At 44.1% G+C, this 27,862-nt stretch overlaps 1 protein-coding gene across 2 annotated transcripts in view; it reads left to right on the top strand.

Annotated features, from left to right (window-relative positions):
• The window catches only part of FANCC (FA complementation group C), a 268,319-nt gene that overhangs the window by 216,760 nt on the left and 23,697 nt on the right, over window positions 1-27,862 (top strand). For both annotated transcript variants that reach the window (XM_036331404.1, XM_036331406.1), the window contains one exon: window positions 20,451-20,607. In XM_036331404.1, the coding sequence (XP_036187297.1) occupies window positions 20,451-20,607 (157 nt within the window). The remainder of the gene's footprint in view (window positions 1-20,450; window positions 20,608-27,862) is intronic.

Genomic DNA, 27,862 nt, shown 5'->3' with positions numbered 1-27,862 from the left:
AACCACTGAGCCACGCCAGTTGGGCAGTATAGCTTTTTAATAGAGTTTGAAATCAGAAAGCATCTGTCTCCAGCTTTGTTCTTCTTTCTCAAGATTGCTTTGGCTCTTAGGGCTCTTCTGTGGTTCCATACAAATGTTAGGATTTTTTTTCTGTTTTTGTGAAAAATTGAGTTAGAATTTTGATGGGGACTGCATTGAATCTGTAGATTGCTTTGAGGAGTGTGGATATCGTAACATTAATTTTCCACCCGTGGGCGTGGAGTGCCTTTCCATTTGTGTCGTCAGTTTCTTCCTCGGTGTCACCGTTTTCAGTTGGGAGACTGCTCGCCTCCTAGATAGTTTACTCTTTTTATGAAATTGCAAATGGAAATTAAAAAAAAAAATTTCAGGTAGTTTATCATTAATGTATAAAAACACAGCTATTGTTTTGTCTGTTGATTTTATATCCTACAACTTTAATGAATTTGTTTATTAGTTTTAACAGTTTTGGGTGGATTCCTTAGGATTTCATATATTCTGTAATATCCTGTCATCTAGAAATAGAGACAGTTTTACTTCTCCCTTTGAGAACTGAATGCCTTTTTTTTCTCTTTCCAATATCTCCAGCCAGGTCTTCCAGGACTGTGATGAAGAAAAGTAGTGAGAGTAACCGTCCATCTTGTTCTTGATCTTTGAGGAAAAGCTTTTAGTTTTTCATCATTGAGTGTGATGTCAGCTGTCAGATATGGCCTTTATTCTGTTGCAGTACATTTCCTCTACACCTGCTTTGTTGAGAGTTTTTATCGTGAATGGATGTAGAATTTTGTTCAGTGTTTTTTTGCTTCATCTTTTCAAATGATATGACCTTTTTACCCTTAATTTTGTTAATGTATATCACATTGATTCATTTGCAGATGTTGAACCATCCTTTTATGCTAGGAATAAATCCTCTTGGTCCTTAAATTAGGTTCCTGGACCCAGTATGTGTGTGTGTGTGTATTTGTGTGTGTATGTGTGTGTATTTGTGTTGTGTGTGTGTGTGTGTGTGTGTGTGTGTGTGTGTGTGTGTGTGTGTAGGCTTCCTCGCAACAACAAGCAATTTTCAGACACCAACAGGGTGTCCAGTGATTCAGTTCAATTTTCACACTATACACCTGGAGATTGCATCAGATTCCACAGGTAAATGGCTCAATCCTATAAGACTGCCCTCCACTTCAGATGCTAATCACAAACCCAGGTTATTATTTGTACTTCTGACCAACCGGCTTTAAATTGGGGGTTCTGCTGACACCCTATAACTCAGGATACCAATCACAGGTCCAGGTTATAACTCATACTTTTTTTTTTTCATTGCTTAAAGTATTACAAAGGTTATTACACATGTGTCCTTTTTTTCCCCCCGCCCTTGACAGTCCCCTAGCCTCCCCTATCCCCCAGTGTCTTATATCCATTGGTTATGCTTATATGCATGCATACAAGTCCTTTGGTTTATCTCTTACCCCACTCCCTCCTGCCCCGCAACCCTCCCCGGCCTTCCCACTGCAGTTTGACAATCTGTTTGAGGCAGCTCTGCCTCTGTATCTATTATTGTTCAAAAGTTTATAATGGTCTCTATTATCCATGAATGAGTGAGATCATGTGGTATTTTTCCTTCATTGACTGGCTTATTTCATTTAGCATAATGCTCTCCAGTTCCATCCATGCCGTTGCAAATGGTAAGAGTTCCTTCCTTTTTACAGCAGCATAGTATTCCATCGTGTAGATGTACCACAGTTTTCTAATCCATTTATCTGCTGATGGGCACTTAGGCTGTTTCCAGATCTTAGCTATGGTGAATTGTGCTGCTATGAACATAGGGGTGCATATATCCTTTCTGATTGGTGTTTCTGGTTTCTTGGGATATATTCCTAGAAGTGGGATCACAGGGTCAAATGGGAGTTCCATTTTCAGTTTTTTGAGGAAACTCCATACTGTCTTCCATAGTGGCTGCACCAGTCTGCATTCCCACCAGCAGTGCACAAGTGTTCCTTTTTCTCCACATCCTCTCCAGCACTTGTCGTTTGTTGATTTGTTGATGATAGCCAGTCTGACAGGTGTGAGATGGTACCTCATTGTTGTTTTGATTTGCATCTCTCGGATGATTAGTGACTTTGAGCATGTTTTCATATGTCTCTTGGCTTTCTGAATGTCCTCTTTTGAAAGGTGTCTATTTAGGTCCTTTGCCCATTTTTTGATTGGATTGTTTATCTTCCTTTTGTTAAGTTGTATGAGTTCCCTATAAATTTTGGAGATTAGGCCCTTATCAGATATGACATTGGCAAATATGTTTTCCCTATAACTCATACTTCTGACTGACAGGCTATAAATCAGATGTTCCCACGACCCCTCCTTGGGTTTGATTAATTTGCTGCAATGGCTCACAGTAAAATATTTTCTTCAGAGATTACCAGTTTATTATAAAGGATATAACTCAGGAATAGCCATGTGGAAGCAATGCATGGACAAAGGGCATAGAGCTTCCATGCACCTCTCCAGGTGCCATTCTCCCCAAATCTCCACTTGTCCACCAACCTGGAAGCTCTCCTTTTGGACTTTTATGGGCGTTTCATTAATAGGTGTAATGGATGCAGTCCGTGGCCATTGGTGATTGATTCAAACTCTGGCCTCTCTTCCCTCCTGGAGGTCAGGGGGATGGGACTGAAAGTTCAGACCTTCTAGTCCAGGGGTGGGCAAACTTTTTGACTCGAGGGCCACAATGGGTTCTTAAACTGGACCGGAGGGCCGGAACAAAAGCATGGATGGAGTGTTTGTGTGAACTAATATAAATTCAAAGTAAACATAATTACATAAAAGGGAACGGTTGTTTTTTTTTTTTTTTAGTTTTATTCATTTCAAACGGGCTGGATCCGGCCCATGGGCCGTAGTTTGCCCACGGCTGTTCTAGTCATATGGTTGGTTCTCCTGTCAACCAGCCCCCATCTGTAGGTGAAATCCAAAAGTCACCTCATTGACATAACAAGAGACACCTTGACAGATCTCATCACTTGGAAAATTTCAAATTTCACTTGGTCATGGCCCCGCAGGTTCCTTATCTGATGTATGTGTTACTTAGAAGTATATTATTGAATCTCCATGTCACTGGGATTTTCAATTTTTCTTTCTGTTATTCATTTCTAGTTAAATTCTGTTGTGGTCTGAGAGCAAACTTTGTTTGATTTCTGTTCTTTCAAATTGGTTAAGGTATGTTGAATAGCCCAGAATGTGGTCTATTTTTGGTGAATGCTCCATGTGAAGCTTAAGGAAACTGTATATTCTGCTGTGGTTGGATGGAGAAATCTGTAGATGGAAGTTATACCCAGTTATAGCTCAACTATGATAGTGGATTCATTTATTTGCCTTTGTGATTCTATTAGTTTTTTCCTCATATAATTTGACATTCTGTTGTTGAGCATATACAAGTTAAGGATTTTTATATCTTCTTTGAAAATTGACCCCTTTATCATTATTTAATGAGCTTTATTGCTGGTAAGTTTTCTTGCTTTGTTTAAAATTAATCTCGCCACTTTTGCTTTCTTTTGATTCGTGTTAGCATGGTATATCTTTATCCATCCACTTACTTTAATCTATGTGTGTCTTTATATTTAACAGGGGTTTCTTGTAGACAAGGTGTAGTTGGGTCTTGTTTTTTAATCCACTTTGTTAATCTCAGTCATTTACAAAAAATTTATTGATTGATTTGAGAGAGAGACAGAGAGAGAAACATCAATTTATTGTTCCATTCATTTACACATTTATTGGTTGATTCTAGTTTGCGCCCTGACCAGGGACTGAACCTACAACCTTGGTGTATGGGGATGACACTCTAACCAACTGAGCTTTCTGGACTGGGCAAAATACAAGTTTTTATTTTGTCTTCAGGTAGTCTCTCTTTGATGTTCTTTATGTTGATCTGAGTTTCTGACCTATATTATTTTCCTTCTCTCTAAAGAACTTCTTTTGACATTTCTTGAAAGGCAGTTAGGTCTATTAGCAACAAATACTCTCAATTTTGTTAGCCTCTGAAAAATCTTTGTTTCTTCTTCACATTTGAAGAATAATTTTGCAGGGCACAGAATTCTACATGGTGCTTTTGCCCCCTTAGCACTTTAAATATTTCATTCTACTCTCTTCTTGCTTACATGGTCTCTGAGAAGTTGGAAGTAATTTATGTTTGTTCCTCTGTATATAAGATTTTTTTTTTCTTTTGGCTTCTTCCAGGATTTTTCTTTGTCTTTGATTTTTTTTTTGTAATTTCAAAATGATATGCCTCAGTGTAGTGCTCTGGCATTTATCCTGCTCGGTGTTCCATAAGCTTCCTGGAAGTGTGATTTGGTATTTGATGTTAATTTGGGAAAATTCTCAGTCATTATTGTTTCGAATATTTCTTTTATTTCTTTCTCTTTCTTCTTCTGTTACACCCATTGCATGTATGTTACATCTTTTGTAGTTGTCCACATTCGTTGACTATTCTATTTTGGGGATTTTTTCCGTCTTTGTTCTCTTTGCTTTTTGGTTTTCAGGATTTCCATTGATAGGTCTTGTAGTTCTGAGATTCTTTCCTCAGTTAAGCTACTAGTAAGTCCATCAGAAGTGTTCTTCATTCCTATTACAGTGTTTTTTATCTGTAGTATATTTTGGGGGATGGATTTCCATCTTTCTGCTTACATTACCCATCTGTTCTTATATATTGTCTGTTTTATCTATTAGAGCCCTTTGCATATTAATTACAGAGGTTTCTTTAAGTAATCATGACTAACATTTATTGATTGCTTTATGTTTCAGGAGGTGTTCTAAGGGTTTTTCATATAATATCTCATTACAACTTCACAACAATCCTATGAGGAAGTTACTATTTTTTTTTAAGATAAAATAGGTATCTAACATTATGTAAGTTGCAGGTGTATAGCATCCTATATAATAAAAGGCTAATATGCAAATTGACCAGAAGGTGGAACTACAGGTCACTATGACACACACTGACCACCAGGGGGCAAACGCTCAACACAGGAGCTGCCCCCTGGTGGTCAGTGCACTCCCACATGGGAAGTGCCGCTCAGCCAGAAGCTGAGCTCATGGTTGGTGAGTACAGCAGTGGTGGCGGGATCCTCTCCTGCCTCTGCGGCAGCGCTAAGGATGTCTGACTAACAGCTTAGGCCCGCTCCCCCCGGGCCTAAGCCTTCAGTCAGACATCCCCTGAGGGCTCCTGGACTGCAAGAGGGTGCAGGCCAGGCTGAGGGACCCCCCCCCCCCAAGTGCACAAATTCTGTGCACTGGGCCTCTAGTTATAATATAATATTCATGAAATTTGTGAATGGGGGAGGATGTCCCTCAGCCTGGCCTGTACCCTCTCCAATCTGGGATACCTCTCACAATCCAGGACCGCTGGCTTCTAACCGCTTGCCTGCCTGCCTGCCTGATTGTCCCTAACTGCTTCTGCCTGCCAGCCTGATCGCCCTCTAACTGCTCCTCTGCCAGCCTGATTGACGCCTAACTGCTCCCCTGCCAGCCTGATCGCCCTCTAACTGCTCCTCTGCCAGCCTGATTGACGCCTAACTGCTCCCCTGCCAGCTTGATTGCCCACAACTGCCCTCCCTTGCTGGCCTGATCGCCCACAACTGCCCTCCTCTGCCAGCCCGATTGCCCCCAAATGCCCTCCCCTGCCAGCCCTATGGCCCACAACTGCCCTCCCCTGCTGGCCCTATCACCCACAACTGCCCTCCCCTGCTGGCCCTATCGCCCACAACTGCCCTCCCCTGCTGGCCCTATCGCCCACAACTGCCCTCCCCTGCTGGCCCTATCGCCCACAACTGCCCTCCAGCTGACCCTATCACCCACAACTGCCCTCCCCTGCTGGCCCTATCGCCCACAACTGCCCTCGCCGGCTGGCCCTATCACCCACAACTGCCCTCGCCGGCTGGCCCTATCGCCCACAACTGCCCTCGCCGGCTGGCCCTATCGCCCACAACTGCCCTCGCCGGCTGGCCCTATCGCCCACAACTGCCCTCCCCTGCTGGCCCTATTGCCCACAACTGCCCTCCCCTGCTGGCCCTATCGCCCACAACTGCCCTCCCCTGCTGGCCCTGTCACCCACAACTGCCCTCCCCTGCTGGCCCTGTCGCCCACAACTGCCCTCGCCGGCTGGCCTGGTCACCCCCAACTGCCCTCCCCTGCTGGCCCTATCGCCCACAACTGCCCTCCCCTGCCAGCCTGGTCACCCCCACCTGCCCTCCCCTGCCACAACCGCCTCCTCCACGCAAGGCAACAGAGACGCCGGGACCGGCCTCCTCTGTGCCGAGCGGAGCTGCGGGACGCCCAGGCCTCACTGCACGGAGTGGCCGCTGGGCCCTGCCTCCGCTGTGCACACGGCCATCTTGTGGTCACCATCTTGTGGTGGCCATCTTGTGATGACATTGCGTGCGAGGGCATGAGGACCACCTAGGCTTTTATTAGTATAGACTAGAGGCCCAATGCATGAAATTCCTGCAAGGGGGCTCAGCCTTCACAGCTGCGGTGGCTTGCCTCGGCCCTCACAGCTGTGGCTTCGTCCGGAAGGTCGTTTGGCTGTCCGGTCTAATTAGCATATTACACTTTTATTATTATAGATGTGATATTTGTATACACTACATAATGATCACCACTATAAGTCTAGTTACTATCCATCACCAACATTTGATCATCTTCATCTATTTTACCTACCCACAAAATCCTTCCCCTCTGGTAACCACCAATCTGTTCTACCTGTGAGTTGTTTTTGTTTTTTGTTTGTTGAGTTATTTTGTTTCTTAGATTCCACATATAAGTGAAGTCATATGGTATTTGTCTTTCTCTGTCTAACTTATTTCACTTAGCATAAACCCTAAAAGTCCATCCCTGTTGTCGCAAATGGAAAGATTTTCTTTGTTTTTATGGATGAGTAGTATTCCATTGTGTTAGTGTGTGTGCACGTGAGCGTGCACGCACGCGCGTGTCTGTGTGTGTGTGTGTGTGTGTGTGTGTGTGTGTGTATCACATCTTCTTTATGCATTCATCCATGGGTGGACAATTAGGTTATTTTCATATCTTGGCTATATTTCAGTGAACATAGTGGTGCATATATCTTTTCAAATTAGTTTATTCATATTCTTTAGATAATTATCCAGAAATGGAATAACTGGATCATATGGTAATTCTATTCTTAATTTTTTTAGGACTCTCCATACTGTTTTCAACTCATACAAGTCAACAACAAAAAAACAAACAACCCAATTAAAAAATTGGTGCCCAGCCGGTGTGGCTCAGTGGTTGAGTGTTGACCCATGAACCAAGAGATCACTGGTTTGATTCCCAGTCAGGGCACCTGCCTGGGTTGCAGGCTCAATCCCTGCCTCCAATGGATAATATTTCACTCTTATCGATGTTTCTATCTCTCTATCCCTCTCCCTTCCTCTCTAAAAATCAATAAAGGAAAAAAAATTTTTTTAATTGGCAGGGGATCTGAATAGACATTTTTCCAAAGAAGGCATACAGATGGCCAATATGAAAAGCTGTTCAACACTACTAATTTTCAACAAAATGCCAAATTTCTGACCATCGAGTTATTAAATTCTTTGAAATATCTTGTCAGTTTTTGGACATGGTAAACATCCGTACAGAATGTGGAAAATATATAAAATACTCCAAGTTGACAAAAGTAAACCTGAAAAATAGGAAGATATAGCGTTCTTGGTCAGGTGCATAGAAAGCCTAAACATTATAAAGATGCCAGTCTTCCCTCAGTTAGTCTGCCACCTTGAGTGTGATAAAATGTGCAACCATCCTCCTAAACTCCTGCCCCCTTAAGATGCTCCTTTCATTGAATACTCCATTTCTGTACGTAGTGGGCTATTTTGTTATTTTCTCTTCTGATTCTTTGGCGTATTGTATATTCATGTATCAGTATACTTTGTTTTAGGGCTTGTTCCCACACTTTTTTTTCAGGGAATTCTTGTTTTATCTTTCAAATAAACATTGAAACCAATTTATCTAGTTTTAGGAAAGACTAATGCTCTTTCTGAAGAGGCTCATGTTAAATATATAGTTTAACAAGTATGTAGACATCTAATATAATTTTTAAAGTATCTCAGTAGACTTTAAAATATGTTTTGCACATTTCTCATTCCTAAAGTTTTATTGTGTCTTTTGTTTTGTTTCTTGGCTGTCATAAGCAGCTCTTCTCACCTTCAGATTGACTTTTATTACAGTGTTACATTCGGAAAGTGCTCAACCTCAGAACCGCTGTCGTCCTGTCACTCAGAGGAGAGCTTAGTGCAGGGTATTTGTCTTTGTTCATATCACTCTCAACAATTGGAATGCATATTGTAATTTTGTTTTTTATGAAGTGTTACAGTCCAGGAATTTGTTAAGGTGAGATTTAGAAAGAGAAATAGAAAGTTAAATCATTTGATTATTTTTAAAATCAGAACATAATTTTCATGGTTAAAATGTAAAGTCTTTTTTTCTAACTACTCTAAACCTCTGTTAGAATTTACCCAGTAAGTCAGTCATCTTTGCTGTTTATGTCAGACATTGAGTACAAATTCATTTGAAAAAACTTCCTAATATGATAGGTGTGATTCCCCTGCTTGTGCCCTCAGTCATTTACCTGAGTACACACTGCAGGTTACAGTGTGTAAGCTCTACTCTACTATAGCTTACATTTTCCACACTCCAAACAGTTTTTCAAAGTATTTACTTTTAAGTAAAATGCTCTTTGCCTTTCACCTTTGCAGTTCTGTTTCTGATTAATTTAGTAATGCATTTTATTGAAAAACTAGAGGCCCAATGCATGAAATTCATGCAAGGGGCTCAGCCCTCACAGCCCTGGCTGCCTCGGCCCTCAAGGCCCCAGCTGCCTTGGCCACTGGTCGTTCCGGAAGGTTGTTCCGCCGTCTGGTCTAATTAACATATTAGCTCTTTATTATATAGGATATGATCTTAGCATCCAGTATTTCCAACCTTACTTTTTCATCAAGCATTGAATTAAAAGGAAGAGGGAGATTGGCCCTCCACTTCCTCTGTGAAACCCCAAAACTGTTTTAGAAATTATTGGCAAGGAAGAGAGATGCTTAGAGAATAGCCACTCTTACTCTACCCACAATGCTCAGATGGAAAGCAGAGGCAGCGGTTCCATGACCAGGTCCGAACTCCTTGCTATTTATTTTACTTGTGATAACACATTCTCCCTCAGCAACTAATAAAAGTTATTCAGTTTGGAATTCCGTACAGAACAGACTGTCCAGAAATGCTGGGTGGTCTTCCACTTGTCCAACTCCTATGGCTTCAGCTCAGCAAGTCCCCTAAGCGGTGGCGTAAGAGCTGGAGCCTCTCCATGGACACATTCCGTAGATGGAGCATCCTGGCCACATGTTGACACAGGACGGCTGATTCAGTCACTCAGAGTAAATACCATCCCCACCCCCAATGCCTGCCTTCCCCTGGCCCCCTGTTCCCCAAATGTGCTGCCTGGTCATTTAGAAACCAAATACTTTTTTTGACCACTGTGCCTGCCCTGTGTTTAGCCTTCCAACTGTTTCTCACAATACACCAGTGGAATTTCATCTGTTTTACAATTGGCTGAGTGTCTTTGGCTTTGGCTTCTAAATGCAGTCATGTCTTTTCAGAAACGGGCTGCCTGTATTCTTTTAAGCAACAGATGCATGCCCCTCTGTGTAGTTTATATAACCTAGGGAATTTTTACTTCTTGGCCTAAATGTCAACCTAACTTTAGGGTCTCTCCCTGGGATTGCCATCATACCATCTGCAGACAGCAGAGTGCGTAAAACCTTCCTGGGAGGGCTGCTGAGATCCTTTCTCAAGTCTGTGGAGTACAAGTAATTCCACAAGACATGTCCTCTAAAGCAAATCTATATCCATTGCTTCAAAAATATTGAGAAGTTTGGACTGGATAGAGTATTTTTTTTCTTCTATACGCTGGAATGAATGAGCCAGTGAACAAATGAAAGAAAGAATGGGTGCATGGCTGATCAACCAACAGACCTTATGGGGTAACCGTGAGTGTTAAGTAGGGTAACTATGCAGTTGTAAATTGTGGACCATGAAACTTTTAAGAGTGAAACAAGGCGCCTTTTATAATTATGGTGAGATGGCAGATATACACTTGTCCCAGGCACACTGGGACGTGTTTAAGTGGGTCCAGTGCCTGTGATATACTTAGCACACTGCCTGGCCCACAGAGTAAACAGCCAATAATTGTTAACAGTTGTTGTTATTGACTTTGATAAAAAGTTGTTATTTTTTATAATGTTTTGTTAGCTTTCTTAAGCTTATATCTTTTCTTCCTAATGAAAATGTCATGGAACTAAGGCCAGATGTAAGCTAAATTCCAATCTGAAAGAGCTAATAATACAGCCTCCAAAGATGCTTAAGAGAAAACAAAAGGAATTGCAAGAAAAATCTAACCTTCAACCAAGCTTCTAGTTCTGTGTTTTTTCAGCTCAGATGAGAAAAATCAGGCTTTACATGTTGTCAAATAATATAGGTGAATGTCTAAGTGAAGAAAGGCTAGTGTAATTTCAAAAACAGAAAGTTAGCAAAGTAGTAGTAACTGAAACTCCCATTTCTATTTATTCATTTACTAGAGGCCCGGTACACAAAATCATGCACTTGGGGGGTGTCCCTCAGTCCAGCCTGTGCCCTCTAACAGTCCAGGAGCCCTTGGGGGATGTCTGACTGCCACTTAGGTGGGAGAGGCTCCTGCCACCACCACTATGCTCACCAGCTGTGAGACCAGGTTCTGGCTGAGCGGCGCTCCCCCTGTGGGAGCACACTGACCACCAGGGGGCAGCTCCTGCATTGAGCATCTGCCTCCTGGTGGTCAGTGCACATCATAGCAACTGGTGGTTCTATCTTTCGGTCAATTTGCATATTAGCCTTTTATTATATAGGATTGAGACTTCCTGACTTTTTAAAAATCTTAATAAGACAGTCATAAAATTAGTCATTGCAAAGTTACTTTTCAAGTAAAAACCTGCTGGTATTGATTGTAAGAGATAGCCCAGTGTGTTTGGGCTTGGACATATCCTTTGCTTGGTGTAGTTGCTCTTTGCTTAGAGAAGTGACTTTTCTGCAGGTTTAAGTGATAATTATGGCACAGTTTCCCCAGTTTAATATACAAGGGTGGGCAAAATTAGGTGTACAGCTGTACATATGGAGAAATATATAATGGAAAAATAAATAAGAATAAATGTTAGCATACTCAGGACTATAAACCTACTTTTGCCCACCCTTGTACATGCTATAACAGGTTTTAATGGATGTATACCTTTGAAATCTGATAGGAAGTATTCTTTCCAGTTTCTTGGAATTAAGTAGTTCTCCAGAGAAGCTGGTCTCAATTTGTGTGGACTTGTCCAGCAGACGAGGTGGTCCTTGATCTCTCTGGTTTAGAAAAGTGAAGAACTACAGGTGTTTGTCTCATCCAAGGAGGCCCTTCTCCTCCCCCGCCTCTTGGACAGCTTTGGAACCCATTTCCTTCCACAGAAGGCACACTCTCATCGGGAACCTTTCTTACAAAGAACCAGATCCACATTCTAGTTTTTTATTGTAGCTATAAAAAGCCCTTGGTGATAAAATTAGCTGGACTGATTCCTTTACCTACTGTCTCCTTTTGCAGAGGATGGGACCAATGATTGCCTCACTAAGTTGAGTATTTCAGGGAAACAAAGTACAGTTTTCTTTTCTTAATGTGTTTTTATTTATTTCAGAGAGGAAGGGAGAGGGAAAGAGAGAGATACAACAATGATGAAAGAAAATCATTGATTGGTTGCCTTCTGCACGCTCCACACTAGGGATCAAGCCAGTAATCCAAACATGTGCCCCGACCGGAAATTGAACCGCGACCTTGTGGTTTTTAGGAGGATGCTCAACCACTGAGCCGTGCAGGCCAGGCTTATCTCTTTTCTTGCCTAACTGCTTGGGCTGGGGCTTCCAATCCCATGTTGGATAAAAGTGGTGAGAGTGGCCATCCTTGTCTTGTTCCTGATCTTAGGGGAAAAGTTTTCAGCTTTTCACCATTGAGTATGGTATTGTCCTGTATGGCTTTTATTACGTTGAGGAAATATGAGTGTTTTAAACGGGAGGACAGGCCCTGTATTTATTCATCCTTAACCCCCCTCCACCTGGCACAGTATTCCACATATGGTTGGTGTTCATCTGATAGGTGATAAATGTGGAATTTAGGATTAACCTTTGGGATTAACCTTTGCGTCCTACGGACTGCCCCCTGCTACTCAGTGCCCCGCACACTTTTGAGAACTGACAATGTTTTCCAAAGCAATTGCATCAGCACATTCTTATCAGCATTGTATAACTGTTCTGATTTCTCCACATCCTTGCCAATACTTGTTACTATCTAACTTTTTCTTCTAACCGTGACTTGTGGGTGTGAAGTACTATCTTATTGTGGTTTTTGTTTCCATGTCTCTGATGATTAATGATGTCTAGCATATTTTCATGTGATTATTGCCCATTTGGATATCTTTCTTAGAAAAATGTCTATTCATATTCTTTGTACATTTCAAATTAGGTTCCTTTTCTTTTTATTATTAAGCTGTTCTTTATTTTTGATACAAGTCCTTTATCAGACATATGTTTCACAAACATTTTCTCCTACTCTCTAGGTTGTGTTTTCACTTAAAAAATATATATAGATATAGATATAGATATAGAGATAGAGATATATGGATATATATACACTTTTTTATTGATTTGAGAGAGGAAGGGAGAGGGAGAGATAGAAACATCCATGATGAGAGAGACTCATTGATTGGCTGCCTCCTACACGCCCTCTATGGGGGATTGGGCCTGAAACCCCAGGCATGTGTCCTGCCTGGGAATCAAACTGTGACCTCCTAGTCAACGCTCAACCACTGAGCCACACTGAATGGGCCAAAATTGATTTTATTTTATTTTATTTTTTAAATTAAATCTTTATTGTTCAGATTGTTACAGTTGTTCCTCTTTTTCCCCTCCATAGCTCCCCTCCACCTGGTTCCCACCCCACCCTCTGCCCTTACCCCAGCCACCCCCTGTTCTCATCCATAGGTGTACAATTTTTGTCCAGTCTCTTCCCACACCCCCCACACCCCTTCCCTCCCTGAGAATAGTCAGTCCACTCCCTTTCTGTGCCCCTGATTCTATTATATTCACCAGTTTATTCTGTTCATCAGATTATTTATTCACTTGATTTTTAGATTCACTTGTTGATAGATGTGTATTTGTTGTTCATAATTTGTATCTTTACCTTTTTCTTCTTCTTCCTCTTCTTAAAGGATACCTTTCAGCATTTCATATAATACTGGTTTGGTGGTGATGAACTCCTTTAGCTTTTTCTTATCTGTTAAGCTCTTTATCTGACCTTCAATTCTGAATGATAGCTTTTCTGGGTAAAGTAATCTAGGTTATAGGTTCTTGCTATTCATCACTTTGAATATTTCTTGCCACTCCCTTCTGGCCTGCATAGTTTCTGTTGAGAAATCAGCTGACGGTCGTATGGGTACTTCCTTGTAGGTAACTGACTTTCTCTTGCTGCTTTTAAGATTCTCTCTTTGTCTTTTGCCCTTGGCATTTTAATTATGATGTGTCTTGGTGTGGTCCTCTTTGGATTCCTTTTGTTTGGGGTTCTCTGCGCTTCCTGGAGTTCTAAGTCTATTTCTTTCACCAGGTAGGGGAAGTTTTCTGTCATTATTTCTTCAAATATGTTTTCAATATCTTACTCTCTCTCTTCTTCTGGCACCCCCATAATTCAGATGTTGGTATGCTTGAAGGTGTCCCAGAGGCTCCTTACACTATCTTCATATTTTTGGATTCTTTTTTCTTTTTGTTTTTCCGGTTGGGTGATTTTTGCTTCTTCGTATTTCAAATCTTTGACTTGATTCTTGCGATCCTCTAGTCTGCTGTTGGAACTCTGCATAATTTCCTTTATTTCAGTCAGTGTATGCTTAATTTCTAGTTGGTCCTTTTTCATAACCTCAAGGGTCTCACTAGATTTCTTGAGGGTCTCACTAAATTTATCGGGGTCTCACTAGAGTTCTTCAGGGTCTCACTAAATTTATCTGCGGTTTCTAGAAAATTCTTGAAAAACCTTAAAAGTGTGGTTTTGAACTCTATATCCAGTAATTTGCTTTCCTCCATTTCTGTCATTTGTGACTTGTTTCTTTGTCTCCGCATTTTTTATGCTTCCCTGTGTTGTGATAGAGTGGCTTTCTGTGCTAGGTGTCCTATAGGGCCCAGTAGCTCAGCCTCCCCAGTTACCTGAGGTGGACACTCTTGGTGCACCCCTTTGTGGGCTTTGTGCACAGTCTTGTTGTAGTTAAGCCTTGATTGTTGTAGGTATCACTGGGAGGAATTGACCTCCAGGCCAATTGGCTGTGAGAATCAGCTATGTCTGCAGTGGGAGAACTTCTGAGCTGGAGACACTCTTCTGGGGCAAGACTTGCTTCAGTGGGGCTTTGCTGCTCACAGTCTGCCCCCTGAGTGTGTCCCTTATGGATCTGAGGAGTTGTAATCTGGATGGCCCCACTCTGACCACTGGGTACACTGGCTCTTAGATCTCTAAGGAGGTGCTAATTTAGCCTCTGCCTGAGGCTACTCAGCAGGAGCTATGGAGAGATCTGCAAATTCCTTTTCTTTGTTTGGGGTTTGAAGGTGCCCAGATGAGGCCCAGCTGTGACGCAATGCAAGCTGCTGTGGGGCCTTGGACCTTCTTTTGGAAGTTCTGGGTCTCTCTGATCCAGCTGCAGTTTGTTAGGTAATTTTCACCTTGCAAAGGGCCAGGCCTTTCATATGCAAAAGCCTCTGTGCACAGCTTGGGTGGGGTGGGGTGTCAGGGGATCAACAGGGCGGAGCAAGCAGCTATGGCTGCTCCCCAGCCCTACCCTAAGAGGCCCCTAGTCTCAGTGTCCCAGTAATCGCTGCAAGTACCTCTGAGAGAAAGGCGCCCTCGAGTTCCAACCGCTGCCTGACAGTCCAGTTTCTCCCCGTGTGAGTCTGGGTCCCCAGAGACTCACCCGGAACTGGAGTTCAGAGCAGTCAGGAGCTTGAGACTCCCTCCTGATTGAAAAAGACAACCGTGTCCTCAGCTGCCAGCCCTTTCGGCATGCGCCTCCGTACCTCTGCACTTTACCTCCGCATCTCCTCTGAGTCTCAGTGCTTTTCTCTTTCCTTCTTGTGGTTCTGGATGATGTCCGTTTTGTCTTTTAGTTGTATTTTTGAAGTGGTTGTGTGAGGCAGCAATATCAGGTGTTTACCTATGCCACCATCTTGCTTTCTCCAAAATTGATTTTATTGATAATAGATAATTCACATATTGAACACTGGATCCATAAATGTAATCATTCACAGAAGTCAAGGCACTAATCAAAAGACAGGTGTTAATGTACACATTTTTCAAACTGTGTCTGAGTATAGAACAAAAATATTACAGTAGCCCCCAATTATTCATGGTTTCAGCTACCTGCAGTCAATCGCAGTCCAAAAAGATTAAATGGAAAGTTACAAAAGTAAATAATTTATAAGGTTTTAAATTACATGCCATTCTGAGTAGCATGATGAAATCTTCCCTTTGTCCACCATATTCACCCCACTTATTCTCATCATATAGGCATTGTATCATCTTTCATCATCCTAAGAAGGGTGAATACAGCACAATAAGATATTTTGAGAGAAAGACCATATTCACATTAACTTATCACATATGTTGTTATAATTGTTCTATTTTATTAATTGTTGTTGTTATTCTACTGTGCCTAACTTATAAGTTAAACTTTATCATTGGTATGCATATATAGGGGAAGACATAGTATATACAGGGTTAGGTACTATCTGCCATTTCAGGCACCCACTAGGGGTCCTGTAACATACTTCCCATAGATAAGGGAGGGCCACTTACTGTACGAACTGTCAACCGATGGCCATTGGCACCAATTCAGTGCCAACAGGAACCCCCAATTTGGGAGTGATGTGAAGAAGGAAACTTTATTCAGTGCGAAACCGCTCCATTGTGACACAGCAGAGCTGCGAGGCAGCCCCAGGGCCAGGCCCCTGGCAGGCTAGACGGTTCTGCTCTGCTCTCTGCAGGTTTGCGTTGTGCTGTGCTGGCCGGTCTGCTCCACTCTGCGTTGCCTGTGCCATCTGCTCTGGCCTACGCCGGTCTGGTCCTCTCTGCTCCATCCAGACATTTTCCATGTTTCAGCTCAGCTGGAAAACAAACACAATGCCCTGTTTTCAGTGGAAAGGGAACGTGCACTCTCAAAGCTAGAGGGGACCTCTGGGCAGAAGCCTCTGTCTATGATCCCTGGTTTGTCCTCATGCAAATGAGGCCTCCAAATCCTTGCAGTTTGCTTGGTCCAAAAGGCACTGTCCCAGTTGGTCAGAATAGAGCCACTCTGGTTGGTCGGAGCTGCACAGCTCCAACTGGATGGGGAAAGCCTCAATCCTATTGGTTGAAATAGGACTCCAGGACCGCCTTACAAGGGCTGGCCCACGTGGCAAAAACAGTGCTGCCAGCAGTTCAGTGAGGGCCTCTCCTTGAAGTGGCTTGTGTGAGAGGCCCCTGTGTGAAATGGCTGCGAGGCTCTGGCTTTTTGTTGGTTTGTTTTTTGTTTGTTTTTATTTGAGCCCAGTTAGCAACCAGGAGCCCTTCTTAGTCAGTGTCTTCTTTCTCGGGGTTCACATTACTTGCTGACTTGAGTGTAGAACTTCTGCAACTCTTATTTAAATTTGTAACTAAGCAGAACCTTTTAATTCAGATAGTTGATGGATCTACCATTTTACACTAGTTTCATTTTTACACTTGCTCATATTTATCTACTGTTCATTCTCAACAGCTCGCACCTTGGTGCTGCTGGGCATGGCTCAGCCACTGTGAGCTAAAGGTGGAAATCACACGTCATGCAGATGGCTGCTCAGGGTTAGGGGTAGTGCTGCCTCTGAAGAGCTCTCACTGACACGAGAAGCTTGTCTAATGGTGCACATATTTGTTTCTGTGGATCCTGAAAAAGATATGGTGTCATGACAGCAGTTCCGACACCGTCCCTGCTATTGGGGAACGTAGGAGCCACTGAAGAGCCAAGTTCTCCCCTCTCACCTCAGAGCTCTCTGCCTCCTGGGGGGACCCTGGCTTTGTGATGGGGGCTCCAGAACCCTCCCCAGGCCAGACCCCCCTCCTCTGAGCAGCACCCTTCACTCCCCTGCCTGCAGGGTGGGGAGACATGTAACCGGAGGCTGCAGGCCAGCTATAGTGCCAGACCTCTTGATTCAGATCAAAGCTGTCAGTCCTGCTCCCTCTCTGACCTCAATTGCCTTGTCTATAAATTAAGGATAATAATGGTCCCTGTTTTATCCCTGTGGGTTGTTATGGGGGTTAAAATACAAAGAAAATGCTCACGTCCTCCCAGGCAAGCCCTTAGTAAATGGTAGCAATGGCTTCTCCAGCCTCCCTGGGTGCTCCTCTGCCTCTGGCCCTTCAGCAGTCAGCGCGCTGTCCCCAAACACCGACACGGCTTTGCAGGAGCACAGGAGGCCACCACCCCGCGCGGCCTTCTGGTGGCGCTCCCTTCACCGCCGTCCTTCTGACTCCATGCTGCCGCATTCCCACCCCCTCTCCTCATCGACCCCGCCTTCGCCTCCATCGCTCATCAAAACAGTATTCTTGGGGAGGCCCAGCAGGGCCTGCGCAGAGCAGTGCTGTTCCCCTCCGCGTGGCCTCGCAGCTGTGCCGGGCCCAGGCAGCCTGCCTCTGTTCCTCTGTGATACTGCTCTCTGCTTGCCTGTCTCCCCCTCCCGGCTGCAATCCTCTTCCTCCATGCCGTTGGCAGTGCTCAGGGCACAGGCCCGGCCCTCTGCTCCGCACTCAGACCTCTCCCCGCAGATCCATTCATTCTCTCGCCATTCCGTACACCTGGCAGCGCCCAGACCTCTCCCCAGAACTCCTGACTTGGATATTCGAGGACCTATTTCATACCTCCTTTAGATTATGCTAAATTCACACATCCCGACTGAGCTCTTAGTTAATCCTTCCCAAGTCTTGTTACCGTCCCTTCTGTCCATGTCACTAAACGGAATGTCCATCCCTCTCCTTACTCAGGAGACCTGGGGTAGCCATGGTTCCCCCCTCACCTGTTGCACCTCTCATCGAGCTCATTGCCAGTTCCTCTGGGTACCAAGTGCATTGCAGGTGCTCTCCACTCGCTCCCACGGCCACGGTCCCAGCCCCGCCAGCGCCTGCCGCCCTGCACGCGCGCTGGCCTCACTCCGCTCTCCATGCTGCAGAGCGGTCTGGAAGGTCACCTCATGCCGGCACTTTGTGTAAGTCCTGGGGCCAGAATAATCACAGAACAAGCCCGAAAACCTAACCTCGGCCTGTGGGACTGCACAGCCGCGTCACACGTCACCTCACCTCTGCCCTCGGGCTTCTCTTCCTCTGACCTTGCTCCTCCCCTCTCAGCGCCACCGAGGCTGCTGTTCCTCTGCTAGAAAGCCCTTCCCGCCGCTCTTCACCTCGCTAGCCCTGACCACCTGTCCTCACCCGAGCCTGCCCTCCCCTCGTTGCCTCACACGCGTCCCAGAGGCGGGTGTGAGGATGCACGCCTCCCGTGGGGCCCAGAACTGCTAAGGCTACACGTTAGGGCTGCTTTGTTTTCACTGTTTGGTCTGCGCCTGGCACCTTGAGTTCCACACAGGAAGTGCTGAGTCATCTTTGACTGAATGGCCACCAGCTCCTGCCATAAAGTACAGCAGGGTGGGAGGTGGCGGGGAATGGCAGCCAGAGCTCTGGCGCCACAAAGAGGGCATCCATCGCGTGGCCCAGGTGTGCTGGGTGGTGCAGGGTTGGGGGCATGGTGGCAGCGCTTCTTTGCCAGGTGTGGGAGGTGGGAGAAGGGGCTCCTGCCAGACTTCCCAGAAGAGTTGACGCTCGGGATGAGAATGCGAAGTTAGCATGAGGGTCGGACGAGGCCAGCCCTCCAGCCCTCCCTTTCTCCTGCCTCTGTCTGCCCCTGAGACAGACCCTACAGAACTTCAGCTTCTAGTCTTGCCCCAGGGTTAATCCAGGACAAGGTCTACAGAGTTATTTGAGGGAGAAGAGAAGGAGAAACTACTAGAAATTGCTACCCTGTGTCTCCTGTCTTTCATTTCCTGCCCTGTACCCATTCCCTGGCTCCACGCCAGCTCCTGCAAAGAAATGGCCCAGAAGTGTTGGTGAAGGGAAGACATCGAAGGAGTTGTTGGGTAGTGGGGAACCTCTGCACCCCAGCGTATGTCTTGCTTATTAAAAACAGTGAACATCTTTGGAGGAACGTGGAAAACACTGTGCTACGGGTGAAAGGCAACTTCAGAAAAGCAGGGCTGGAAGAAGACAGATAAGGCCCGGCAGGCCCGCATAGGCCAGTGGCTCAGAGTTAGACAGATATCCCCTCACGCTCTTCCCAGAAGGGGAAGGAGGACCCCTCGGACACACAGGAGGAGCCTCCAAAAAACTTTCCTGTAGAAACTGCGCTACACAAATGGTTGCAGTCTATAGAGCATCATGCTATGGATCAGCTATGGATTAAAACAGGTCATAACCACTGTCTGTGAAATTGTTATTAAAGAAAAATACTTTTTAACTTTCAAGCAACAGATTTACAAATACAATTACTGAATATTTACTAGGTGTCAAGCACTGTGTGAATCACTGTACGTGTGTTGTTATTGCATTTGATCCTTCTGACAACACTGTGAGAGAGATAGGCCCATTTTACCGATGAGTAAACTGAGGTTTAGAGGGTAAGTCACTTTCCCAAAGTCATACAGTTAGTAGGTGGTAGCCCTGAGAGTCAGACCCACTTTCAGGCATAACTGTTTTTAAATTAGAGGCTGCATGTACCTAGATACCTTAAGGCAGCAGTTCTCAACCTGTGGATCGCGACCCCTTTGGCGGTCGAACGACCCTTTCACAGGGGTCGCCTAAGACCATCCTGCATATCAGATATTTACATGACGATTCATAACAGTAGCAACATGACAGTTATGAAGTAGCAACGAAAATAATTTTATGGTTGGGTCACAACATGAGGAACTGTATTTAAAGGGCCAGAAGGTTGAGAACCACTGCCTTAAGGCCTCTACCCACCTCATTTTTTCACTCTCTTCCATCACTGTACATTTGTTTAACCTTTTTGAAAGCTTTCCTTTTTCTTCCCTTTGAGATTTCCCTAGTTTCTTAAATTGTAGCGGAAGCAGATTCACATTATTTTGTAAATACATACTTGGTCACTATTCATTGATACTATAAATATTAATTGCTGCTGTGACCGTGAGGAAAAGAGTCACAGATTGCATTCATTTTTGCGTTTTGAACTCTCAGTCTCCTTTTTTCTGTAACCCGTTTCTATTTAAAATTTCTTCCCTCCTGAAAGGAAGAAGATTTCTCTCCCCAAGCCAGCGGTCGTCTGCCTCTGGCTTCGACACCTTCCCAGCCTTGAAAAAGCAACGCTGCATCTTTTCGAAAAGCTAATCTTCAGTGAGAGAAATTCTCCGAGAAGGACCGAATGCTTCATGAAAGAGTCATTGCTGGTACGTGCCTGACTTTGATGAGGAGAAAAATCCTTAAAGAAGACGCTGAGTATCATTTATCATTTCATTAGTCAGAGCAAGGGGGAAAATGCAGGGTATTCCCCCCAAAATGTACACACCGTGAATAATTATTGATTCCAATGGATTAAATCTGAAAAGAAAGAAACATCAGTTGAGCTATCAAAAAATGTATGTGTATACATTGTTTATACCCCACATAAACAAAAGAGCAACTGCTACCTTTTGAAATAATGATGTATTTACATTTTATTTTAAAAATGCCTAACATAGGAATCTTTTCTGCGTATTTAGAGCATATTTCAATATGGAGAGATTCAGGATTTATTGGATTGCTGCACCTTATAAGGCATATTCATAAGACCTGACATGTGGACAACAACTTTTTAAATACAGTATTTCTTATTTCCATATGAAAAATAAGTTTTAAAAATAAAGATTTTAAGAACCGGAGGAGGAATCAATTAACAATGAAAAACTTTGAAAAATAAACATTTAGCTCTTCACTAGAGGGAAAAAAATACTCAAGAGACACAAAACAGAACTCCAGGAAAATGGCTTAAACAATGAAAACAACTAGGAATTTTGTAAGTTTTCTTTGGGCATAAGCCTGCCAGGCTTGAAACCTGGCTCTGTACAGTGGCCGCCTTGTTCCCAGGCCTCAGGCCTGGGCGGTGAGGCTGGGGCGCGGCAGGCGGTCCTCAGAGCCTGGCCCGTGGCAGGCAGCCCTGGAGGAAAGACTCGTGCCCCCTGAAGAAACAGTTCAGAAACTCCAAGGAGGTGCCGTGCTCAGGGACCCGGTGGCTCTACGAGCTTTCTCCCTAGCTCTGGGAACGGGGATGCAGCACAGAGACCACCTCCTCTGTGCAGATGGGAACATGAGTTCACAGCTTAGGTTGGTGGCCAGGAAACTGGGCAGAGTGCTCATCCTCCCCAGGAAGTTGGGACTTGGGAGGCGAGAAGCTCTGTGCAAGGCATGGTCTGAGGTTGGCTGAGTTGATGCAACGCCCATCTCTCAGGCACTTTCTCTTTGTCAAAACATTTGGAACATCCTGTTTTCTTTCTTTGTCTTTCAAATTGGAGGCTGCATAAGGGAATCATCATTGAATCAGCTGCCCTCTTCCCCTATCTGATTTCTCCTTTTAGGTCCCAGTCATTCCCGCCAGCGGGGGGGGGGGGTGTGCTTGCCCATGTCCATGCTCAGCTTTGTCCAGTGTCCTTGGCTCCTCTCTGCCTTCACCTTGTGGGTCCTCTCAGGTGGCTGAGGGTAGTGTTACAGTCATCAGTAGCCGTGCTGCTTTCATCCGTAAGTTAGGTGGCCCAAAGTGAGCCCAACTGATTTGGAAACTTAAATTGTTTGATTCAGGGGGGCGCGTGGGGGCGGGGGAGAGAAAGAAGGAAGGAAGATAGGTATAAAGACTGGGAGAGCTCTGGCTGGTGTAGCTCGTCTGGTTGGGCCTCGTCCCGTGCACCAGGAGGTTGCCAGTTCAGTTCCCGGTCAAGAGCACATGCTCAGTCCCTGGTAAGGGGTGTGCAGGAGGCAGCCATTCATTCTCACATCGATATTTCTGTTTCTCTACCTCTCCCTCTCTCTCTCTCTCTTTAATATATTTTTACTGATTTCAGAGAAGAAAGAAGAGGGAGAGAGAGATAGAAACATCCATGAGAGAGAATCATTGATTGGCTGCCTCCTTCCTGCCCCCTACTGAGAATCAAGCCCACAACCCAGAATGTGCCCTTGACTGGAATTGAACCCAGGACCTTTCAATCTGCAGGCCACCGTTGTATCCACTGAGCCAAACCAGCTAGGGCTCCTCCTCTCTCTTGAAAAATCAATAAACTATTCTTTTTAAAAATGTTTAAAAAGAAAAAGAAAACCAACTCTTTGACTTAAAAAATAAAAATAAATGTCTGAGAGAGCCCAAACAGGTGTTGTTTTTTAAGGGATTTCACCATTCAAAAGACTTCATGTTAAGGTGAGAAATAAGAATGTGCCTTATATAAAATAATTACAATAAAATTCAAAGTAAACAAAGGCTTTAAGAAGCCCCCAGTACCCCATTCCAAGCACTACCGTCATTATCCGGGAATCTCTGTTTCTAACCCAAATGAACATGCTCTAATTTAATTTTCTCTGGTCCTTTTTCAGTGGCTATTTCCTTGCTTTCAAGTTCTTTATTAAATTTGCTTGTCTTTTCTCTGTAGAAGAATTCCAGTTCCATTGAATTTTCTGATTTGACTTGAATCTGCACCCTTTCACTGGTCCTTGTGGTGGTTTTCTGAACCGCCTCCATGCCCCTCTTACCTCTGGCCATCAGGCCTGAGCAACACTTCCGCACGCACAGATACTGCAGCGAATGGGGAGAGGGAAAGCAGGCACTCCCATACACACCGCATCCTATAACCTTCCGGCTTCGGTTTATCGTTTAAGATAATCTTCCCCAGTGCAGCAGCTTGGAAGTCAGTCGATGCACAGAAGCATTTATCGGATGATGTGTAGAGAGTCAGAGCTTCCATCATGGTTAAAGGGAAATTCCAGAGGGTGTTATTTGGCTTAATTTATTGTGGCATTGGCAGGATGTGACCTCTCTGTGCCTTGTGGGTCAAGGAGGCAATGGCAGTACAGAGCTGATTGGAGGGGGCGGCTCTCCTCAGCCATCCTGGCCTGCGATGCCAGAAGACCAGGCAGGCTGGAGTATGCGTGTGACGTGGCTGAGTGATTAGAGGGTAACCTGAAGAACAGGCTTCCTAATTGCATCATCTGACTCATGTATCGCCGCGCAGCATCTTGGTGCAGTGACAGGCCCGTGCGGGGGTATGAGAGGCCTGGGAGGCTCAGGTAGCCGGCGGCTGCGCTTTCCTCCGGAAGAAATGTGATGCCTATTACATTAGAGTTGGATTCTGAGAGTAATTAGAGTGTGATGGTCTACGTAACTCGTGTTTTATATGGAGCATTGTTAATTATGTTTCCGTCTCTTGGGACTATGCAGAATTAGCCCTGAAAATTCTGTAGTTGCCAAAATGTTGGGGGGAAAGTGCGGTACAGCTTGTACAAAGTGAAACGGTCTCCCCAAATGTTCTTTGGCCTTTAAGAGACTCAGAGGCCTGATATGTTCCATTAAGACTGTGAATAATAAGGCACTAATTGAATGTTACCTGAATTCTATCTGCATGTTTATATGCATATATGACTTCTAAAGTAAAAATAAATTCACTTTTGAGGCTCACCGCTAGGCTGGACGGCCCCAAGTACATGGCCACCTGTCACACTTTGTGGCTCCTACTAGCAAGTAAGTCACGGTATTAAACTTATTTTGTCATTTACTGTGCGGACTGACACTTTTTAAAAGCAGATGGTCTTTCCTAGCTGAAATCAAGAAAAGTATTTATTTTTTAAAAGTCCTCTCTGATCTCAATAAAAATATATTTTAAAAGAATAAGAAATAAAATCAGATGGTCTTGTGTTTCCCGTGACAGAACAGGCACTGGGAGACCATAATGCATAGCTTCCGACCTGACCTTAAAGACTGATTTCACCAAACGCAGTGAAAGCCACTGGATAATGACGCAGCTTTCTTGACGTCTGGTTTCCAGAAAGGCTATTGTTTATACCCCACATCTGAATGGGAAGTGCTGGCTGAGTAGCAGGTGGCACTGTGCCTAGCTGCCCTGCTGCACGCCAAGGCCGAGAGGTACCCTGGTTTCTATGCCCTCCCTCCGCTCCTCGCTGGCAGGCCTCCCGCACCACCTGCCTCACGCCGGTGAGCGGAGCAGCCCCTTCACCTCCCCAGGACAGACTTGCCCACCAGAGTACAGGGTCTCAGGAGCGTAGAGAGGGGAAAGGAGGCAGGGGTAGGTTTTGTTTTTGTTTATTCAGATTTTAAATTAAATAATACTCCTCAAAAAAATACTCCTTTATTCTCTCCTACCTGAAAGTCTTCACAGCTCAGTTAAAATTAGTTCTTTATCCCAAGTATGTCTTGATTAAACTGGGGCCGGGGGTGGGGGTGGGGGGGGGTTAGTACTTCATCTAATAAGAGCTTAAGAGATAAAAAAGCATGTCGCCTTGATGTTAGGTAGGATACCTTCTTGTCTTCACCCTCCAGAGAGTAATGGTAGCCACTTCAGAAAAAAAAGAACTCCCTTTACACAAAATTCCAAACACAATTTCCCTTTAATAAAAGATCATGTTGAATTTAGCTCCACATCCTGGGTTATGTCAGTTGTCTGTGCTTAAGTAATTCTTACTAGTGCTCTAGGGCTCTCTTTTCCTGCTTTTTCATTAGCAGTCTTTTGAGCATTTCTTTTCTCAGTTCTTGAATGTGATGCATGTAATTTAAGAAATGCTGAAGTAGATAATTTAGCAGTGGTCGAATAGGGAAGTGCGGTGGTGGCCCATGCTTGTGTCTGCCTCTCCCACAGTAGTTGCACTTCCCAGTGTCCACCTCAGGGGGGCACCAGATCCCCCAGCATTGTTTCTGTGAAGAAAAAGGCGCAGATTGCAAATTCTGTCTTCACTGTTGGGGATGAAGGACTTTTCAACCAGAGATGAAGGGAGAGAGAAAAATTAAAAAATAAATAATAAAAACAGGGCAGGGGTCGACCTGGGAGTCATTGCCACTAAGAGGCTGAGCTGAGCCGAAACCGGTTTGGCTCAGTGGATAGAGCGTCGGCCTGCGGACTGAAAGGTCCCAGGTTCGATTCCGGTCAAGGGCATGTACCTGGGTTGCGGGCATATCCCCAGTAGGAGATGTGCAGGAGGCAGCTGATCGATGTTTCTCTCTCATCGATGTTTCTAACTCTCTATCTCTCTCCCTTCCTCTCTGTAAAAAATCAATAAAATATATTAAAAAAAAAAAAAAGAGGCTGAGCTGAGAAGCAGCAGGGGGCTCAGGCTGCACCAGCTCACTGGGCAGAGGCCACTGGGCCAGGCTAGGAGAGGAACCTGACTTGAGGGGTTTTGTTGAGCATCTTGAACGCATGCCTGTGTCTGAATGCTCTGAGAGAACACGGGTAAATTTAAAACACAAAAGTACATTTGGTACTTGTTAAGTTTTTTGGGTTTTTCTTGAAGCCTAGAAATGACAGATTTATAACTAATTAAACAATAATTGTATTATGGAGTACTGAAAAAAGTTGCTTGTAGTATAAACAACATCTGGTAAAGATTACAAAGAACGAATATTTTTCCATCTCAAATTTATTGAAAGAAACTTGAATCTTTTCAAACAAAATAGATCCTAAAAATGTAAAAGGGATATTTATAGTCTTATGTTTAGTACAGTCAAACCTCGTTTCTCGAACTTCTCCCATCTGGAACAGCTCAGTTCTCAACCAAGTTGTTCACAGAAAAAATGTCTCCATTGTTGAACCAAACTTTGGTTTTCGAACTGACAGCCCTTTCAAGCTGATACCTCAGCATGACAAAGAGCATCTCTCAGACAACAAATAGAGGACAGAATGCTTTGGTTGCTGGAGAAATCCATGATTAGCACAATTTTAAAACACAAAAGGCCATCGAGAGTGCTAGTGCTGCTAAGGGTGCCACAAGGATCGGCAATTGAAGAGCTCAGAAACTGTTGTTGATGGGGATAAAGGACACACCGCCAGCTAGTGACAGCGTTCAAGCAAGACGCTGCACACCGACCTGAAAGACACCCCGGACCGAGTGCTGGAGGGACTCATTTCAGGCCAGCAGGAGGTGGTTCGATAATTTTAACAAAAGTGTTTGTTTCTAGATCAAACAGTACATTAGACATGCACTGTGTATAAGAAAGGTTAAAAACAGGGAATCATTTGGGGTCTGGAACCGATGAATTCAATTTACATTATTTCTAATGGGAAAAAATAATTCCGTTTTCAAACAAATTGGTTCTCAAACAGCCTCCCCAGAACAAATTAAGTTCCAGAACCCAGGTTCCCTGTATTTTGAAAGTAGAAAAGGAGAAAATGGCATAATAAAAAAATACGTATTTATAAAGACCTTATTTTACATGATAGAAGTGAAGGTTTTATGTAAGTAGATTTTTTTAAGCCAAATTATTTTGAACTCAATAAAGGGGTTTACTGTTGAATTTTATGAAGAATCCTCTTTTAAGAAGAGAGTTGTTTTTTTGTTGATTTTACAGAGAAAGAGGAAGAGAGAGAGAGAGAGAGAGAGAGAGAGAGAGAGAGAGAGAGAGAGAGAGAGAGAGACATGGATTTGTTGTCCCACCTATTCATGCATTCATTGGTTGATTTTTGTATGTGCCCTGACTGGGGATCAAACCCGCAACCTTGGTGTGTCAGGATGACACTCTAACCAACTGAGCTACCCAGCTAGGGGGAAAGGTATTTTTTGATGACTATGGTAACAGTTTAATTTATATACATATATGAACACAAGGGCCTCTCAAAAGAGTCATTTACACAGTGGGACAGGATTGCTGGTTGGTGGGTAAACTGGAGGGAAAGCTTCTAATCAGTCATTCTTTAGAAAAAAGGCCATGCCTGAGTTAAATATTTAAACTACATTAAAATAGGCTATAAAAGAGGGTCTTTTCCAGGCTTCCTGAACTTCAGCTCTTATCTCTCACGTGCAGTTTCCATTTTTATTTCTTAGGAAAAAATGTCTATGAAGGGTGATCAATGAAAAGGCTTTAGAATTTTTTTTTTTTTGTTAATCCTCACCCAAGGATATTTTTATTCCACTGACTTTTAGAGAGAGTGGAAGGGAGGGGGAGACATTGATGTGAAAGAGACACATCAATTGGTTGCCTCCTGCACTTGCCTCAACCAGGGCCAGGGAATAAACCTGCAACTGAGGTATATGTCCTTGACCAGGAATCGAACCTGAGACCCTTCGATGTGAGGGCCAATGCTCCAATCACTGAGCATACCGACCAGGGCTTCGTTTCCTTACTGCCTTTTTATTTTTTATAAGAGGCACTGCGTTTTGTCTGTGAATTACATCAGATCATAGTAAAATTTCCCTCTCGTGTGTATTCTCTTCCCCTGCCCCACCCATACTCTTTCTCTTGCACACACATACACACACAATCAGAGAATGATAGAGGGCAAGATTTCTTCCTGATAATTCTGTTCTTCCATGTTCTCAGGCCTCCTTTAAGTGGCAAGTGGCTTGTAGTGGTCGCTGCCCAGCCAGGATGAGAATAACGGGAGACCCTGAGGGCAGAGAGCAAGCACTGGCGTCATTTGTACCGTTCACAGTCCAGAGCAACCGCTGGCCTCGCCCTCA

Source organism: Myotis myotis, unplaced genomic scaffold (genome assembly GCF_014108235.1).
Source record: "Myotis myotis isolate mMyoMyo1 unplaced genomic scaffold, mMyoMyo1.p scaffold_m19_p_12, whole genome shotgun sequence".
NCBI lineage: Eukaryota > Metazoa > Chordata > Mammalia > Chiroptera > Vespertilionidae > Myotis > Myotis myotis.
The sequence above is the reverse complement of the archived record's forward strand: the minus strand, read 5'-3'. Positions and strand labels throughout refer to the sequence as shown.